The sequence below is a fragment of the Calliphora vicina genome, chromosome 1, assembly GCF_958450345.1.
Source record: "Calliphora vicina chromosome 1, idCalVici1.1, whole genome shotgun sequence".
NCBI lineage: Eukaryota > Metazoa > Arthropoda > Insecta > Diptera > Calliphoridae > Calliphora > Calliphora vicina.
This window is the reverse complement of record NC_088780.1, coordinates 5,354,057-5,375,999: the sequence shown is the minus strand read 5'-3', so window position 1 is coordinate 5,375,999 and position 21,943 is coordinate 5,354,057. Positions and strand designations below refer to the sequence as shown.

The window sequence follows — 21,943 nt, the reverse complement described above, 5'->3', positions numbered from 1 at the left end:
TAGCTTTTATGATAAAACAGCTTTTAATTCAACAATTTGTTAAAAAAGCTTTAGTCATATATGTATATGTTTAATAAAATCGTTTATAAAAAGAATTTCAAAAATATTAAAGCTTTAAATTTTTGTTAAAAGGTCTATGATCTAAAGCTTTTAGTAAAATGACGTATAATCTATATATATATAAAAATTAAACGATCCATGTATGTAATGGCATCACGTGAGAACGCCTGGACTGATTTGGTTGATTTTATTTTATTCGATTCGAAATTTTCAGGAGATGGTTTGTAAAGAAAATAAATTAAAAAATTCCGGGTAAAACTCGAACATTTTTTTTATTTTGAATCCAGTCAACTGTAATAAAAAAAGCTCCCTAAAGTATGCAATACAAATTTTGATATTTTATTTGCTAATAAATAAGAACAGGCAGGTGTATGTGGGTTGGAGAAACTTGAAAAACTAACATTAGTAAATGCTACCGGGCGAAGCCGGGGTGCTCAACTAGTAAATAATAAAAACCTTTATTAAAATTAAATCTAAAAACTTAAATTTTTAAAAAAAAAATTGCATAGAAAGCTTTTCTTAAAAGAAGGTTTTCTGTTAAAAGTTCTTAGTAAAACAAGCTTTTCTAGCAGCAATAAATTATTTAAAATTTATTTAAATATCAGCAAATTTTAAAGAATAGTAGACACCCTTAAACAAATTTTTGGTTTATAATCAAAGTATTTGGTTATTTTTTTTTTTTTCATTTTTGTATTTTTATTATTAGTATAAACGAAATGCCAAAAAAACAGAAACAGAAAAGCTTTACTACATTGCCGTTGCTGTTGTTGTTATTCTGTTGATTAGTGTTTGTCCTCATTTTGTGAGTTTGTTTACTATTTAGCATATTGTATGTATTTTAGTGGATTAAGGCCAAAAACCACAAGTTTATATTGCAAATTCGTAAACAATGGACCAATTGTGTACATGTATTTGTATTCGTTTATGTGTATAGTTAGGTGTAAGCAATAGAGATTGTGTGTGTGTGAGAGAGAGAGAAATTATAAACAAATTCTAATATAAATTTACATACATACTTAGAGTATACAACGATTTATGTGTAGAGCCATTAAATTTTGTGTAAATCTGCGAATAAAGAGCAATAAAAATTTAATTGATTTAATAACAGAAATTTCTGGTTTATTAGGAAACATCTAAAGCAGCAATTTTAAGGGTATAACACGGGAAGAAATTGTAATAAAATAAATGTAAATGGAATGAAATTAAAATGGTTTAATTTCAAAATTAAAGGGTCTTTAAAGAAGCAAAGTTATATATTAGAGTATAAAATGAATACAGTAAAATTAATCTAAAACGCAAAGAGTTTCGGATGGTTTTAACTGATTTTCTTAAACCTTTTGTAACAAGTATATTTTATTTTAGTTAATAAATACTTACCAATCGTTTGTTTATTGATTGTAGAGGCATTAAAATGATAACACTGCAAAAAGAAAAACACAAATTAAGGAAAATAGTGCCTTATTTAAAACGATTACATCAACTTCTAATCTTTTATTTGTTAAATCTAGTATCATATATCACAATTTATATATTTTTATAATTATTACTATCATTATATTATTCTTTAAACTCTATAAATTCTATAAAAAAAAAATATAAAATATGTAAATTTACCGGAACTAAATAATCAGAGCTTAAACATCAAAACACATCATTTGCCACAGCAGTAAATCATACAAAAAAAAAAACTAAACATTAACTCGTTAATTTTACTGTTTATTGAAAGTTGATAAATAAACGATAAATCTAGGAAAACAATAGAAAAAAATATCTTCTGTATGAGAAAAAAAACAACAAAAAACGGAAAACTAAATGATGGAAACAATAAATACAAACATACATATATATTAACATAATAACCCAACGAGATATATAATCATAAAAATAGTTGAGTTATATTATTAAAAATATAAAAAATATTTATTGTAGTTTTTTCTTTTCTCCAAATTGTATCTTTTATGGAAGTCTTAAAAATTTTCCTTTTAATTAAGAATTTTGCTGGGCTATGTTATACATTTGCTAAAACTATAAATTATACACAGACACGAAAATATAAACCTCAATAGACCACACAGTGAATTACAACAGAGTGGAAAATGAAAGTAAACTAAAATTCATGATAAATAGCGAATAGGGGTATCTGAATATGGGGGATTTCATGTCAAGTGAACCAACTTTAGAAATCGCAGTCTTCCCATTGCGATGAAATTTGCACCAAGGTTAATTCTATTGGATAGTAATTTAGACATCATTTTTCCACAAGATCGGTCAAGAACTCTCTGAGTTAGAGAAATTAACAAAAAAATAAAAAAAATTTTGACATTTTTTTTCTAATTTTTTTCCGACTTTTTTACAAAAAATTATTTCAAAGGAAATCTTAGGGCTTTTCCTTGAAGAGCTTTTTGGTCGCTTAGTAGGATGCGAGTTCGATAGCTATCAAAATAAATGTCTTGTAACTCAAGATATAAAATTTTTGAGTTTTTTCAAAATTGTAATTTTTTTTGCTCAAAGAAAGCTTAGGTCTATTCGTCTAAGAGCTTTTTGGTCGCTTAGTGGGATATATATCAAAATAAGTGTTTTATCACTCAAGATATAAAATTTTTTACGGGCCCTTTTTTTCTTTTTTGCTCAAAAGAAAGTTTGTAACTCAAGACATAAAATTTTTTAGTTAAAACATTTATTTTGATATACAGTGGTTGACAAAACAATAGAAATATTCCATATGTAGCCCAAAATTTAAAATATTTTTTTAAAATAAATTTTTTTTTTTAGTATTTTACTTGTATAGTTTTATTTATATAAATTAACTGAAAAACAAACAACATAATTATATTCTGAAAAAGGGAACAAAATTAAAAATATTCACTATTTCGCTACTGACAAAACAATGGAAACTTTTAAACTTCTGCAAGAAAGAAGTGTAAAACGAAATAATATTTAAAATAACGATGTAAAAAGCATCCGGTTTACAGTTATTTTATTTAATTTTATTTTTAAATTCTGGTAATTTTTCACAATTTCTTTTTCTAAGTTTTTCGCATAACTGCTTTTTTTCAAAGTTAACGAAAATGGCTAAAGTTAAGATTTGTGAAAACTTAAAAAATAAAATAATTAACGATTTTAAAGCAGGTTTAAAACAAAAAAGTATCTGTGTCAAATATCTAATAAATAAATCAGCAGTTTCAAAAATTATAAAGAAATTTCGTGAGACCGGTTCTGTAAAAACTCAACATTTAGGTGGAATACCTCGTAAGACTACTCCTAGACAAGATAATTTAATAGCGAGAGATTTCAAGAAATTCCCAAAAATAACTCCTCGAGAGGTTGTTAATAGCCTAAAATTAGAAATAAGTACCCGAACAGTTAGTCGTAGGGCAAATGAGGCTGGTCTTGGTTGCTATCGGCCTGTGAAAAAACCACTCATTTCTAAAAAGAACCGTTATTCTTGTCTACAATTTGCCAGGGATCATTTAAACTGGTCGATACAGAAATGGAATACTGTACTCTTTTCCGACAATTTAAGAGGCAGTGATGGGAGAATATTTGTAAGACGACCAAGGGGAAAAAGATTTGATCCAAAGTACACAAATAAGACTGTAAAGTTTGGCGGTGGCAATATTATGGTATGGGGATATTTTTTCAGGGCAAGGTATGGGCCCAATTCATATTATAAAAGATACCATGTCAAGCATAGGATACAGAACCATATTAAACGATGTTATGTATCCATACGCTGAGGAAAATATGCCCCTAGTTTGGAGATTCCAACACGACAACGAACCGAAACACACCCCTAGAGTTGTAACCGAGTGGTTACAATCCAACGAGGTACGTGTTTTGAAGTGGCCTGCCCAATCGCCAGATCTCAATCCCATAGAAAATCTATGGGAAATTGTAGATCGTAAAATAAGAATCCAAAATTACACCAGGAAGGAAGATTTATCGGAGGCGGTTATAAGGGAATGGCAAAATATTTCAAAGGAGACCATTGACTCTTTAATTGGTTCAATGCATCGTCTATGTGTAGCAGTTATAAAAAATAAGGGATACCCAACAAAATATTGAGTTATTGCTAAGTTTAGACCATATTTATTAAAATAATAACTAAGTTTCCATTGTTTTGTCAATGCCGTAATAAAGAAATCTTTTAATTTTGTTTTCTTATTTTTAGAATTTAATTAATTATGTCTTTTGTTAAATTAAGTTAATAAAAGTATACATATAAAATACTACAAAAATGTTAAAATTGTTTAAAAAATTATTTCAGATTTTAGGCCACTAATGAAATATTTGGAAAAGATTCCATTGTTTTGTCAACCAATGTATATCCCACTCGCATGGAAAAGACCTAAGCTTTCTTTTGACCAAAAAAAATAAAAAAAAAATCAGAACAGTTTTTATATTACAAAAAAAATCAAAGAGTTTTATCTTTTTTTATTTTTTATCCAAAGATTGTAGAATCGGTTTCAAAAGTTGATTCACTTGACATGAAATCCCCAATATATAATTTAAACAGGTAAGAGAGCTATATTCGGCTGTGCCGTATCTTATATACCCTTCACCAAATTATACATTAAAATATAAATTTTTAATATTTTTATGTAAAAAAAAATAAATTTTTTTTTAAATTGTTTTTGAAAATTTAAAATTCTTTTTTTTCAAAATTTAAAAAAAATAATTTTGTTCTAAATTGATTTTTAAATTTATTAGTGAAAACAAATTTATGACATAAAATTTTTTTCCTAAAAAATAATTCGTGTTAAAAAATATTTTTCCCGATTTTGATCCATTGTTGGTCCAAATTGCTATAGAGTTACATATATATTATGAAATTTCTATCATTAGATATCCATAATGTCTATATTAATGACTTAGTAATTTAGCTATAGATCAAAAATAGGCCAAAAATCGAGGTTGTCACGGTTTTTTCTTATCTCAGCCATTTGTGGGCCGATTTTCTCGAATTTAAACTGCAACCAATCCGGGTAAATTTCCGATATATTGATGTATCAATCATGTTTGTAAGTTATTTGGGGGATACGGAAGGTTGATTTCAACATACAGACGAACATGGCTCGACTTCGCTATCTAACTAACGATCCAGAATATATGTACTTTGTGGGGTCGCAAATGAAAAATGTAAAAATTACAAACAGAATGACAAACGAAAATATACTTTTTGGACCTTTTTTAAAAAAATCTATATCTTTAAAAATGCAAGGCCTGACTCATTCATTCACTCACTCACTCATGACTGATGAAGCAGTGAATGAGTGAGTGAGTGAAGAGTATAAAAAGAGACTACGAAATGGAGAGCTACAGAACTTGCTTCAAAGCCAAATGTTTATACCCTACACAACCATAGTGGGGAGGATATATTGGATTAATGCTGATGCTTGTAACGTGAACAAATTCTCCCAACACTCGCCTTAAAGTATGTATACCGTCTGACCAACCGACCGTCCGTCCATAAGCAAAGATAATTCGACAAAATTTGGTACACGCTTTTTTATTACCCCAGAGACGGAGCCTATTGAATTTGGAATCGGTCCATTATTATATCTTAGTTATATAGATATCCAAACCAAATTCAGTACAAATAAGATTTTATATAAGTTGAACTCGCACCACCAAATTTTATAACTATCGGTCGATAATTAGTCGTAGATCCCATATAAGGCCCACTTCCGAAAATTATTTTAACGAGTATAGATTTCTTAAAAATGTTGGTGTTCAAATAAAATTCAACACAAATAAGTTTCCATATAAGTAATTTTATGGCGATTGGTCCGTAATTAGTCATAGCTTCCATATATATTTTAAAAGAAAACTGTTTATAATCATCTTCTCGGTGTAGGGTATCATTTGGTAGGGCCTGAATAACTACTTTCTAACTTGTTTTATTTGAATTCAACACATATTGTGGCAATGTTATGTATTTATGCTATGTATTTAAACACAACTGTTGCTGTTTTGAGAAGAGTGAGAATTTATTATAGTAAATCAAATAAATAGGCCAAAAAATATTATTTTATAAATAAAAAGCACAACACATTAAACTATAGATATACCGACTGACTGTCTGAATGAATGACTGACTGACAAACGAACATATGAAAAAACAAAAGGAACGAAGCAAATAAATATCTCTATGGACAGTCATAAATTTAATAAATTTTGATAAAAACAATATCCTTTTGTAACAGACTCAACTCTAACGTAGATACTAAAATAATAAAGCAAATAATTTCGGGAACTGAGTGAGGTTCTGGCAAGTGAGAAAAATAATCAGATTTATAATATTAAATCAAGCAATCCATGTTTGACAAATGTGTGAGAGTGCAAAAACGTTTGATGATTGTGTGTTGATACAACATGTTGTAGGATGTTGTTTTTATTTTAAATGCTTCAGTGGTTTCATTTCAATTTCAATTTATTTTTTTTACTTTAATTCATTTTATTAGTAAAAATTTGTTGAAAATCAAATGTTGTTGGAGTTTTTTTTCACATAGACAATTTTTTTGTTGCTGTTTTTGCACAACAATTAATTTAACAAATCAATCAATTGCAACGCCATGCCAGTAATAATTTAGACAATACTCTCACACAAAATAAAACCAACAGAATTTACATCGAATTGAGGGTTTTTTTTTTTGCTTTATTTCGAAATTCTGACCAATTACTAAATGATTGATGCAAACAACACATTTAAGCATAGGGTGTTTCAAAAAAAAGTGTTAATTTTTAATAAACAAAAAAAGTTTCAATAACTAAAGAAATCAAGAGCAAAATACATATTTTCTTTAATGTTTTAACCAACATTTTGTAATATTACTGTCTTTTTTAAGATATTTTTTTGTCACTTTTTGTTAACCCCGTTTTTCAATGTACAGATTTCCCTGTAACTAAAGGTTAGCAAGTATTACAGTTGCCTGCCTCTTTCGGAGTATTTGTGGGGGCACTTGTCAACACAAATGCATAAACGTTGCCATTTTCAAAATGTTTAATTCATGTTAATTTTATAATGACCTGTACAAAAATAAAAATAAAAAAAAATAAATGTTTTCAGAGGCTTTAATCTGACCACTATTTTTTACATTTTCTACTTGACCCTTTCTATCCCCCTTGGCTATGCGAGTGGTGTTAAGGCCACAATGGATTATTTGGTGGATAATTGGAAAAAATGTAAAGAATTTTTAATTATTTCAAATTAATTTAACATTAAACAAAATGATTGTATTTCAAATAAAATAAAGAAATTAAAGAGTTAAGTTTTAGTATCAAAATTGTTTATAAAGAGAATGGAAATAATAAACTTTTTGCGTACATCGCAAAACCTTTACTATTTTTTTGACATCCTTAAAGTATGCAACACTTTTTTGCATAATTCCAATTTCAATGGAAATGAAGTTTCATGTAACAAATTCTCGGAATATTCTCAGAAAAATATTAAAATCTGATAAAATTCTGTATTTTTTATAAATAATAAGCTTACTAATGTTATATATGTTTCATTATAAGACTCCTATGCAAGTTTTAAACTAAATAAACTTTCTAAATCTAAAAAAAAACAACTGATAGACATTTTGCCTTCCATATTGACACACTCACCTTAATCATTTGACATTGACACTTTTCCAAGTATTACAAACGGCATAACATATTTATTATACCACTCAACGAAATGCAAAAACAACTACAAAAAAATACTATAGTTAAGCTTGCTTTGCTCTTTGTTTTCTGTAACATTGAACTAGTTTGCCTAAAAAAAAAACAACAGCAAAAAGATGTCCTCATTTCACATAAACGTTTAGCAGTGGAAAAAACTATGCAGAATTGCCATTCTTAACACATGTGAAACACACAGTTAAAAGCACTTAACTTAAATTATTGTATTCAGCAAAATGGCTAAACAAATGGTGGCTCATAAATATGCGCGAAATGAATGGCAGAGCAACAAAATTTGGGCCAAATCAGTACTGTTTGGGGGAACGAAAGTACATTTTAGGAATAATTTTGAATAACTTGCCTTTAAGTTCCTAATAGTAAAAGTTAACTTTAAGCAATAGAAAAAGGTACCCTTAAAGTTAACTTTTACTATTTCGAACTTAAAGGCAAGTTGTAATAATGGCCCTAAGAGTGTTAAATTCTTATATAACCACCACACCAATTATTGTACATTTTATATAAAAACATTTATTCTGATCAGATTTTTCCAATTTTGAATACCAAATTTTTTGAGATCGAAAAAACACACGTTTTCACCTTCGTGAGAAGGGTATATTAAGTTTGTAATTCCGGTTGTAATTTACACAATATAATTTTTCGACCCCATAAAGTATATATATTCTGGATCGTTATAGATAGCGGAATCTACATAGCCATGTCCGTCTGTGTGTTGAAATCAACTTTCCGAAGCCCCCAAATAACTTACATAAACGATTCATACATCAATATCTCCGAATTCTTCGGGGCAGTTGTAGGGTTCTATAAGTCGATTGTTCGAACAATCGACTATTTCCTGAAAAAAGGCGAAATCGACTTTTTGGTTGGAAAAAAGTCGAACAATCGATTATGTTATCTCAAAAGTCGAATAGTCGAAAATAGTCGATAAAAGTCGAATAGTCGATAAAAGTCGACTTTTTAGATTGTTAAAAAAATATTGCACTTGCATTTTTTGTAGTGTATGCTAATATATGTAAATAATAAATAAATATATGTTTATAAAATAAAGCTTTTTTCTACACAAAATTCTTACAACATTATTCTAACTATTATCGCCTAGATAAATTTAATTTTTATTGCTAAACATTACAAAAGGCGCATCAATAAATGTAGAAACCATGTATTTTTTACAATAAATGGTAAAAAGTTGAAAAAAGTCGAAAAAAGTCGATTAACTAAAAAGTCGAAAGTTCGAAAAGTCGACTATTTAAAAAACTGAAAAAGTCGAAAGGTCGACTTTTTGTTTCAGTTATATAACCCTAGTCAGTTGCTATTTAAAATCGGTCTACAAATGGCTGAGATATACGGAAAAAACCAGGAGAACCTCGATTTTTGACCTATATCTGGATTACTATGTTATTAATATAGACTATATGGATATCTAATGATAGATATTTCAAAGACCTATGCAACGACGCACAGTGCTTTGTCCCCATATAACGAATGGACAAAAGTAGAAGGAGCTTTCGTAGAGATATGAAATTTGGTACACTAATACACTTTTGCATTGCTAAATAAAATACAAATTTTCAGCAAAATCGGATGAAGGACTTGCCACCTGCCATATATCCTGAATATTAAAAATTACATTTTAGCTAAAATATTGATTAAAATTTCTTACACATTTTCAGTTTTCTCTAGAATTAAGGTGTTTCATTGTATGACAAATTTAACCTTAAAGACAAGGTCTCCTTTTACTTCCATTTAAGCCTAATTTATATAAAATTCGTTTCGACGATTTTCTTGAGATAATTCACTTAATTTATCCAATTTTCAATTGCAAAATAAATGGTAATAATTATAAAAGTTATTTATTGGAAATATAATTTTTTTTTAAATAATATTAAATTAAATAATGTACAAGGGTATATGTATTAGTCTCAAATTTGCTAATTCTAAAAACGGTAAATTAAAAATTCATATTCAGTGATTTTTATTTCTTAATTTATAATTAAGGATTGTTTTTAATTTTATTAATGACATTTATAATAGCACTGTTTACTGAATTTAGTTATACGCGTATTAAAAAAGTTTACTTTTTCAAATAGTTTTGTTTTTTCAAAATGTACATACATTACCAATTTTTTCTCTAACAAATTTATATATTTTTATTATTCTTTTACTTGAAGATACTGAAACCAGCAATAAGTCAAGTCTAAATGTTTTAAAACAACCATATTGATAAAAAAAAATATTTTGTAAGAAGTTCAACGATCTTCAATACACTAATTTTACTAAAATGTTGTCAAACAACATCTCACTTATTATTTAAAAATCAATATTAATATCGAGAACAATTATAACAAAATTCCAAAATTATAGAATATTTTTTTTAAGTGACAACAACCATAAATATTACAAACAATACTTAGCAACTCCAATGAACCAATTATTGAAAATAAAAAAACAGGACAAATTTTTAAAGAAAATTTATTCAAAATTTTAAATATATTATTTGTACAATTGATATTATAATTTAAATGATTTAATTTAATTTTCAATTTGGGATATAATTAACATTTTATACTAAAATTAACCATAATAAGCATTTTTAAAAATAATTTATTTCAAAGATGCGGCAAAAATTCCGTTAATTTTATTTTTATTTTTAATAAATAAATGTATTAACTATAAAAAGCAATAACAAAAAAATACTACATTTTACACACTTTGTTTACATTTTCCACCAAAGTGAGATATTTTTTAATTTTTTATATGCATTTTTTAAAGCTATGTAAAAACATTCTAGAAGTGAAATTTCACAACAAATTATTTTTTGGTAATTGAACGTATACATAGTTATTTAAAATATTAAACCAAAAAACATTTTTTTAAAAACCTAAATTTTTATAATATTTTTTGCAAATCTATCTTCAAAAGCACTTTCGTTTCCCTGAAAAATTTTCTGACTTAGAGCCTTCTCTCAATAATAAATATGGTCATATCAAAATAATTTTTGGATACGCATATTAGATGTCTTCTTAGCTTTCAAATTATATATATCTTATTAAAATTTGGAAGAAACATTTATTTTCGACTTTTGTCTATAGAACAGAGTACTGTGCGACGTATATAAGACCACAAGTTGGATCTACAATGGGTCAAAATTGGAAATAATATTGTTTAACCCGATTTTTTTTTCCCCAAAAGTTTTTTTCGCTAAATATTAAAAAAAAAATTTAAAAACAAAAAAATATTTTTTAAATTTAAAAAAAAATGAAAAAACAATTCGAAATATTTTTTTTTTTTAAAATTAAAAAAACAACTTAAGAAAAAAAAATTTTTTTGTTTATCTAAAAATATTTTTTATGAAGTTACTTTTGAAAAGTATGTCAGTTATTATGTTTAATGTCAATTATATTAATTTATTATTAATCTGATTAAAATAAGTGACCAGAAAAAAGTGCGTACAAAAATTATTAAATACAAAAAGTTGGCCAAACAATCAAATATCTGCCATCAAACATATTCCAATGTTATTAAACAGTATCGGGAGAACTTGTCTTTTGAAAGAAAACCTGGTTCAGGTATAAGGAATGGTCCACATGACGTTTCTAAAGCTAATAAATAGAAAGGAATTTCAAAAGAGCTCCCAACACATCCGGAAGGAAGGCAGTCCATTTAGCTTAGTACTCGGACTATTTGGTACGAAAAGTTAAAGCCAATGCAGGTTTAAAAACATACCAGGCTCAAAAAGTTCCTGACAAGAACTCTGCTATAAATTTAGACGCCAAAGACAGAGCATGGAAATTGAAGTCAAATTTTATATAAAAATATAAGAAGAACACAAAAAAGGTGTCCAAAAGTGTGGTAGATTTTAAACGGAGATGGACTTAATGGTAGGGTTTCCGGAAAAGGTTCATAAATTCATTACTATTGATTAGAACTATGAAAATAATATTTTTTGTAAATTGTAATAATAATTTCAATCAAATAAAAAAAATATAAGCTTTAGGTTTAGTGGTTTCTTTTTATACCCTTCACCATGAGTGGCAAGGGTATATGTATATAAGTTTGTCATTCCGTTTGTAATTTCTACATTTTTCATTTGCGACCCCACAAAGTATATATATTCTGGATCGTTGTAGATAGCGAAGTCGATATAGCTGTCCATCAGTATGTTGAAATCAACATACATGATTCTTACATCAATATATCGAGAATTCTTCCGGCTCAGTTGCTATTTAAAATCGACAAAATCGGCCCACAAATTACTGAAATATAAGGAAAATAACGGGACAAACTCGATTTTTGGCCTATTTTTGATATACATACATATATCTGGATTACTAAGTCATTAATATGTATAGACAATATGGATATCTAATGATAGATATTTCAAAGTCCATTGTAACGATGTATATAAGGCTGTAGTTAGTTGGACCTACAATGGGTCACAATCGGAAAAAATATTTTTTAACCCAATTTTTTTTTCATCAAACAAATTATTTGGCATACATTTATTTTCAAAAAAAAATAAAAAAATTTGCCAAAAACGTTTAAAAAAATTAAATTTTTTTTTTAAAAATATTAAAAAAAAGCAGGGACCGTAACAATTATGACATTTATAATAAAAATCACAACATAATTGTTATTTTTTTGGTAAAAAAAAAAATTTATGAACAAAAAAATTTTTTGGTAAAAAGAAAATTCGGGTTAAAAAATATTTTTCCCGATTTTGACCCATTGTAGGTCAAAGCCTTATATACATACATCGTTGCAATGGACTTTGAAATATCTATCATTAGATATCCATAATGCCTATATTAATGACTTAGTTATCCAGATATAGATCAAAAATAGGCCAAAAATCGAGGTTGTCCCCTTATCTCAGCCATTTGTGGGCCGATTTTCTCGATTTTAAATGGCAACCGAGCCGGAAGAATTCCCGATATATTGATGTGTCAATCATGTTTGTAAGTTATTTGGGTGCTACGGAAAGTTGATTTCAACATACAGCCGAGTAGACGGACAGACGGACATGGCGATATCGACATGGCTATCTATAACGATCCAGAATATATATACTATGTGGGGTCGCAAATGAAAAATGTAGAAATTACAAACGGAACGACAAACTTATATATACCCTTGCTACTTGTGGTGAGGGGTATAAAAATCAAAGTCTGACAAATATTCCTGACAAAATAATAAAAATTAGAAAATAACAATTATTTCTGACAAAAAAAATAAAAATCAGGAATTTAACAGTAATTATTTAAATGATTGTGGTAACCATAATATGGTATAGTTACGATTTACATGATTGTCGTAGTTGTAGTAAATAAATATATGTTTATGGCAATCATGTTCATTATGAATCATTATTATAACCATAAGCCGAAATCCTTTATAATTAAAATGGTTGTCACAAACATATACTTTTTTACTGCAATCATATACATATAATATTATTGCTACAATCATGTACATCGAAAATTTACGATACTAAATCAATTTTTGATGATGGGTATAAAAATTAAATTTGTTAATAAATCAAAATAAAGTAAATTTATTATAACATATTTAGTATCGATATATTTTTCAATATATTCACCAGTTTAAAGCAAAATTTAAACACATATGTAGTACTATTTTCAAGTATTTATTTCCTCTACTCCATATTTAGTACTATGTTTTAGCACCTATTTTGGTACTAAATCCCAAAAATGTACTTTTTCTAAAAAAAAGTACCCATTTTCATCTTTACCTTAGCAATTTAGTACCATGTTCTCCATTTCTCTTAAAACATCCTTGTGTATCCTGCATTACTCCAGCATACAATTACAAATCACCAAACACACATTTATTTTATGAATTTTTGCACGATGTTAACAAATGAGTATGTTAACAAATGAGCATGTATTAGTAATACTTATAACAACGAAAAAACTATAAAAATATGAGTTCTTTTTTCAGTTTGTTTGCCATTTTTTGTGCACATCCCCCGATAAATTTTGGAGCAAAAAATAAAAGAAACTTAAATAAAATGTTCATATCCATACATACATATGTATATATTCATACTGTTGTCATATTTCATGATTATAAAATTTGTATTTTTATTACCATTTGGAGTATATTACTTTTACTTATTTCCAAGCATTTTGGCTGCCTTTTTTTGTGCTCATACTAAAGTAAGAGCCAAAATTACACCACATGATGCTAAAAATATAAAATACTTACTACTGTGCTACTCATTTTACTCATACTCTTAAACAATTTAAGCTAATACTACTACTACTACTATGTACTTACTATTACAACAGCTTCTAACTTTAAGCAAGCCAATATAAACAGCGACAACTTTAGCATCCTTTTTGCTATATAAAAATAATGTTTTTATAAATACTTGTACATACATTGCTACAATTTCCCTTAGTACTTGTATCCATAAAGAAAAAACAAAAAAGTATATGTGTGTGATAAAGTTTTCGTGTTGTCATTATAATGTCACACTAACAGGTTGTAAGTACAAGTACATATGTATCGGTTATAAAATGGTTTGTGTTTGATGATATTACCAACAAAAACCCAAAAAAGAAAACACTAACATTATGCGTGCTTGGCTGTGAATACAACTTGTAAAAGCATAAAAAAATATTGTTCCTGCAGAAGGATTTTTACGTAACTACGTATGTACCTATACGCATATTGAGCAACTCATAAGCAATATTATGATGCATCAATATGTAGACAAGAGTGAAAGACCACAAACAGTTGGAACAGGCATTCTAACACCAAGAGAAAAATATTGGTCCTTTCTTGACAAATGTTATTCTGTTTACAATGGAATTGTCCTTAAAAAATTTAATTGGTTTGGAGCGGTGTAATTTTATTCTCTAGTATCTGAGAAAAATTACAGCAATCGGTGGCTACTGGGCAATGAAAAAAACCTGTTTGAGGAACTACAGTATTTTTGAAGTAATATAATATACTCCTCAATAAGCTGATAACGCAGTGTAACTAGCTTTTCCCAAAGTCATGCACTTTTTATTTAATTGGTCCCCAAAGATTTGAAGCATCGGTGTAATTTTTGCAAAAAAGTGATTATTTTCTCATTCTCATATGTTTCAACCTGTTCAGAATTTTGATTTAGTCTCTTGTCATAAAGAACAAAAATTGTGAACATATAAAATCAAAAAAACTTCATCTTCAAGATCAAAATCGCCAAAAAAAACTTTAAAAAATTTGATTTTTATACCCTTCATAAGTCAGTCATTCCGATTGTAATTTCTACATTTTTCATTTCCGACCCTGGATCCTTTTAGATAGCGGAGTCGATTAAGCCATGTCCGTCTGTCTCTCTGTCCGCCTGTATGTTGAAATCAACTTTCCGAAGCCCACAAATAACTTACATACTCGATTCATACATCAATATCTCCGGAATTCTTCCGGCTCGAGAAAATCGGTAAACAAATGGCTGAGACATAAAGAAAAAACCAGGACAACCTCGATTTTTTGACCTATATCTGGATTACTAAGTCATTAATGTAGACAATATGAATATGTAATGATAGATATTTCAAAGACATTTGCAATGACGTATATAACACCATAGCAAGTTGGACCTGCAATGGGTCAAAATCAGAAAAAATAATTTTTAACCTGAATTTTTTTTTTAACAAAAAATTTTTTTTCGCTAAATATTAAAAAAAATGAAAAAACTAAAAATAAATAAAAATTTTTAAAATTTAAAAAATTCGAAAATTTCTTTTTTCCAAAAATGAAAAAACAACTTTGGAAAAAAAAAATTTGTTTACATAAAAATATTTAAAATTTGTATTTTAAGTATAATTTGGTGAAGGGTATATGAGATTCGGCACAGCCGAATATAGCTCTCTGACTTGTTTTTATCTTTTTCCCCTTGTTCAGGTCCATAGGTAGCAAACCGTTCAAGATTCAAGGAAACAATCAACTACAAAAGATCTCAATAAACAACTTTCTAGAACATATGAACTTCCTATACAGAGAAAACAGATTCGTATTAGCAAACGAATTTGTTGCCAATCGAATGATTCTACCTTAGTAACCGAATATTACAGTTGTAGCTACAATATTTTAGAAGCGGTAACAAAATTTTGGTTGCATTAACTGAAATTCTTCTTTATCAACTGACTTTCTGTTGATGGAACCGAAAAATTCTATGTGTGCAACCGAATCATTCGATTGGCAACAAATTCGGTTGCTATCACGAATCTGTTTTCTCTGTGTAGGAATGATTCTTATCATCGTTTAGGTAGCTCAATATAAGTTAGTAAGAAAAAACTAACAGTATTAAGTGTTTTGGGCCATAAACTATTAAATTATTATAAACTAAAGCATACTTTTAGGCAGCTTAAAAAAATTATTTCGAATATATTTAAGTTTTTTGCGATTTTGATCTTGAAGATGAAGCTTTTTTGATTTTATATGTTCACAAGTTTTGTTCTTTATGATAAGGGCTACAACTTTGCCTCAGAGTGTAAATCAAAATTCTTAACTCTTTGCAAGATATGAGCCTGAGAAAATGATCACTTTTTTGCAAAAATGACACCGAAGCACAGTGGCGCCCGTAGAACAAGTGAGGTTTCAAAAATCAAACTTTCATGTGCCCCTAAAAAATATTGAATAAACCTGTTTTACAGTAAATTGTCCAACGATTTTAAATATGCTACTCTTATTACAATTAGATTTTTGGTTCAAAAGATATAGCCCTTCAAAGTTGACTAATTTTCAGTTTTCAAAAAAACATACCATTTTTAGATAATTTGGACCGCATTCAGATACAATGTATGGAAAACTATGTAACGGATCGTCATTATTTTTGATTATATTGATGGATATATTTATTAAGAAAATAATAAACAAACACTGTACTGTTTGCTTAGTATTTGTCCAGGTAAATCGATATTTACCAACTATCTATTATTTCAATATTTCTCAACTTTGATGGAAAATAAAAAAACTATCAATTTCTATATTTACCATATTTTCAAAATGAGTTCTTTGATTATTCCTTTACCTAACGCAAAAATTTCCAGCTGCCCGTTTTTGCCCCATTTTTTGCTAGAGGTAAATTTTTGAATAAAGACATGGTTTCAAAAATGATATATGACCAAAATTTTTTTTTTCAAAAAAAAATTTTTTTTTAATCTTTTCTGGAATAATTTTAAATCATAAAAAAATTAAAAAATTTTAAAAAATATTTTATTTTACTTCCCATAAAATTGATTTTTCCACAAATTTCAACTTTGCTAACCCATAAGTATGCACCTGCAAAACGTAGGACTATTTTCAAACACTCATTTCATAGGCTTATCCATTATCTATCATATGCCTTTTAAATTTTTTGGAGTATCTCATTTGGTTCAAAAGTTATGATTTTTGCAACGGCCAAAATCTTTGGGGCCCATAAAATAAAAAGTGCATGACTTTGGGCAAAACTGGGAGACATGGGTCTTTTTTTTGGTCTTTTATCACGTAGTGGTGTCCGTATATGGTTATATTTCCATAATTCATAAAATTACACACAGTGTAATGGTTTATTTCAAAATGAATCCTCATATTTCTCCAAGTATATTTAGTCCTGTGTACACTTGATGTAGTATCTTGTATTAGTGCATGTATTAATGATTTCAATATAAGTATGTTTATGTGTGTGTGTGGCTGTGTGTGTGTGAGTGAGTGAGTGTTGTATTGGTGTTGTTTCGTTGGTTATTGGAACAATTGCGTAAATTTTGTTTTAAGCTGAAATTATGGTCGTATGTAGAAACAAACGTTAACATAATGCGAGTGTGTGAGCAAAAGAGAAAGAGTGTTTAATAACTGTTTTGGCAACCATTGTAAGCAACAAAATCCCCTCCTCCTTTCCCGCTAGCTTTCCAACCAATCGAGCTGACTAAAGTAAGAAATGACTTAAGTCATCATAAAGTATGGTATTATGTGGTATTTTGAAGGTTATACAAGAACTAAACTCATACACACATAAACAGACATAAATAAATACCTAGATATGCACATAAGTGTATGTAGAAACTACAAATGTACATTAGGATGGCCCTTATTTCGCACGTTTTGGGATTTTTGATGCTACCAAGGTCTTTAATATTTAAAATTTTAACAAAATCGTATAACATTTATAGCTTTGAAAATCGAAAGAGTACAAAACGAAGGCCCACCCTAATGTACATATGTAAGTATGAACGAGCTTCAATGTAAAGAACATAAACCTTCTAAACGTTAAAGTAGCTTAATTTGGCAATTCATGTTAATTTCTTGTTGCGTATTTATGAAGCTCACTCGTTCGTTCGCTCGCTCGCTCATATGTTGGTAATTAAAGTCAAATGATTGTAAATCACTGGAATAATATTCTGCTTCATGTTTTCTAATACATATTTATTTATGTACATTATACAGCATAAAAGGTAATAAAATATAAACATTTTGCTAAATAGTCTTATATAAATACTCAAAATATACAAACATTCTTATTAATTTAGGCTTTTGTGAGTAGCTACACTTGCAAAACATTTATATTAATATAGTTGAAATTTAGCAGCATTAAATAGTAATTGTAGCAGTTATTTATAAAGGTGTAGAGTTTATTAATCATTTTAAATGACTGTGGCATGTTTAGCAATTTCTCATGATTATTGTTTTTCTTTTTTTTTCCCGTGTAGATTGTTAACGAATACACCGATTGGGATCGTGCTTCCCAGCATCCCATTAATACCCGTGACACTGCCGTGGCCGCTTTATCCGATGCTCAATTTGTGGCTCCTCTTATAAGAACGGCGGACATATTTGCTGCCAACTCACCGCCACCCATGTCTAGCAGTAGTTCAGGTGGAGGCACGGCCTCGGCTTCCACTCAGTATCCCGGACAATCGGGTCGTTGTTATTTCTATGTCTTCGATTATCAGACCAAAGATGGTGACTATCCTCAACGCATGGGCACAGTGCATGGTGAAGATTTGCCGTATATTTTTGGAGCTCCTTTGGTGGATGGTTTTAGTCATTTTCCTCAAAACTATACAAAATCGGAAATAGCCCTTTCGGAAGCGGTAATAACATATTGGACGAATTTTGCCAGAACTGGGTAAGTACATAATGATATATATTAAAGGATATTAAAGAAAGAAATTTGAAAATTGTCCACCCCTTATACATTTAAAAATTCCTGGGAATTCCGGGAAGTCTATTAGATTTGAGATACAGTTCAATAGAGTGAAAAGCGGTGTATGCAATGCTCCTGTTATCAGGATTGTTATTCTCCTTAATAACCGTTCAAAGACAATGCAGTTTGAGTCCTTCTCCATTGCCCCCACTAGACAGAGTAACCATATCAACTAGCCAATTTTCATTTCATTTTGTCAAAACGGGTTGCCTGCGACTCTACTTGATTGTTCACACACAGTTCGAAAACAACCCCATTTCATAAGTATGACCTTCTTACAGTCATACATAGCCATCATAGCATTTGATGTTCTTGCCAAAGTGTTTAATTTCCAGGACAGTTTTCTGTCCAAAATTATGCCCAAGTATTTTGCGATATCCAAGAGCTCTAGTTCAGCACAGTTCAAAAGTAAAAGTTCACTTATGTTTGGATTTACACTCAATCCACGGTCAATACTCCATCGACTGTAACTGCAACCGCTACGTCTTCCGCATAGGCAACAGTTTTTTAATTCAGGGAATCCAGCCTCTTGAGCAGACAGTTTATGGCCATATTCCACAAAAGTAGAGCTAGAACACCCCCTGAGATGTGCCTCTTTTGACAGATCTAGAGATCGTAGTCGCCCCGATTTTAGAATGAATGATACCATACTGACGAACATAACAATATGTTGGTCCAACCCCAAATCAAGTAGGGCTGATTCTAGTCCAGGCGCGGATCCAGGTCAACCATTTGTGGGGGGGGAATTAAAATTTGTTCTACATTTTTCTTTTTATTCCTTTTTTATATAAAAACTTTTCGGTTTTGGGGGGCGGAAATTTCCTATTTCACCCCTCTGGTTCAGCGCCTATTCTAGTCTCAAATTCCACATTATTGTAAGCCCCTTTTATATTCAGAAAGGCTGCTAGTGTTTAATTGCCAACTTCGATTGATTTCTAGATATGCCTTACTAGCGAGTGCTGTCTCAACTGATTTTCCCTTCATATAAGCATGTTGAGAGGTAGATAGTGATCCCTGGTTTACCGACATTCTGATGCGAGTGTCAATGATTCTCTCCGGAATCTTGAACAAAAAGGACGAAAAGCGAATCGGTATAAAATCCTTTTTCATAGTATGTGACGCTTTCCCTCCATTCGTAATGAATGTAGCAGTACATTCAGTCCTTCGATCGGTTATGAACAACCATGAAAGACAGGCATGATCATTTCTGATCAGCCATGGAGATAGTGATACCCTGCATTGTTTTTCAGATCAACCGGTATAATTCCATCCGGACTTGGAGACTTATATGGATCAAAGCTTCATATCTCCCAATGGACCTTAACCTATCGTCTATTTTGATCGAGGCAGAAATCCGACCATACGTTAGGGATCTATCTGCTGTAATTACAGGCAGACTTCACGGAAAGTGAGTTTCCATGAGCATTTCAAGCATTCCACATTCACCAGTAGTCCAACTACCATCCTGTGTTTGGATGTAACCCTGGACGGTTGGTGTTTTATACAGAATCTGGCTTAAACGATTGATCTCAGAGGAACTTTCAAAGCCGCTGCAAAAGTAATCCAGGAATTAAGTTTTGCATTCCTGACCTGATTATGTAAATTATTCAGCGATGACTTGTAAGTTGACCAGTCCTCGGATCTTTTAGCCTCGCTGAAGAGTTTGCAACAACTTCGTCTGAAGTTAGCTCTTTCTGGAAACCACCATGGAGGCCAACCCTTTCCTCTACGTATAGAGGGTGCGCATGTTTGCGCCATAGCTTATGAGCTTATACACAGCTTTTTCGATATCCCAAATGTCATTTATCATAAGCGGTGAGGGAAGGAGATCATATATGATTCACCGCTGCTCCTCCCATCTTATTTTCCTCCCGTTAAATAGGGTTTTATCCCAGCAAATTTCATCTTAATCGAGAATTCCAGATATCGATGATCTGAACAGGAACAATCACCTGAAACTTTCAAATTTCCAAGAACTTCCAGTCTGTTTGCAACTACAAAAGTTTGTTTTAAACCCTTATTGACTATTCCTAGATGAAAATGTAATATGAAGTCCTAAAGATTAACTTCCCGAGCTTTACCATATAGTGTGGCCAGCATTAGCGTCGGCTCCTATGACCACAGGAGTTCGATTTCGATTTGCAGCGCTTATCATAATCTTTACCATATTGTTGGGTCTACTAAGGCTTGAGTTGAGTGAAAAAAAATTCAGTTTGCCAACCAACCATCTGTTACTAGAACCGAAAAAATGTATGGATATAATGGAATCATACAATTAGCAACAAATTTAGCCATCACAATGAATCTGAATACTGAAACTTTAAGAAGAAAACTCATAAAGAAATTCTAGCAACCCTAGTTCCCACCCACTTTATTATGAACATTCTTAATAGCTATTTTTTCATTTAAAATAAAAAAAACAAATATTCTTCTACTTTGTTTTAAAATTCTTCACGGTTTGATGAATTTCAAGTAAGCTCAACAACAAGTTTGTTCTTCTTTTTAGTCTTCATTGTTTATTAAACAATTTCAACAGCTAGTTTTCTATGCATTACAAGTGTGTAGGACTGAATTTCTATTTCAAGCCTATTTAAACATTAGTTGAGAGAGAACAACAAAAAAAAAAAAAAACTTAACAAATTGTCTTTTTTTGTTTTACAAACGTAACAAAGAGAAAACATGTGGCAATTTTTACATTTATCACAAGAACAACTTTAAGTGGGAAATAACACATCAACAACATCAAGTAGGTACTTTAAGTGTTTTCCATTTTCCATTTAGTATCTGTTTTATTTTTCACTTTTCATTCAAACGAAATGTTCATCATCATCATTGTAGTCATCATATTATTACGTATAATTTGCCAACAAACATGTGAGGAAATTTAGCAACAAATTAAAAACAAAAACTCAATAGATGTTGTAAAATGACAACAATGACAACAAGCAACGAGAGCAGCAGCAACAACTATTTTATTTTTTTTACAATTCCCCCTTTTTT

General features: G+C 29.6%; 1 protein-coding gene across 1 annotated transcript in view; it reads left to right on the top strand.

Annotated features, from left to right (window-relative positions):
• The window catches only part of Nlg4 (Neuroligin 4), a 207,505-nt gene that overhangs the window by 59,824 nt on the left and 125,738 nt on the right, over positions 1–21,943 (top strand). Inside the window, exon 6 of the mRNA XM_065498841.1 lies at positions 18,447–18,865. Coding sequence (XP_065354913.1) covers positions 18,447–18,865 — 419 coding nt within the window. The remainder of the gene's footprint in view (positions 1–18,446; positions 18,866–21,943) is intronic.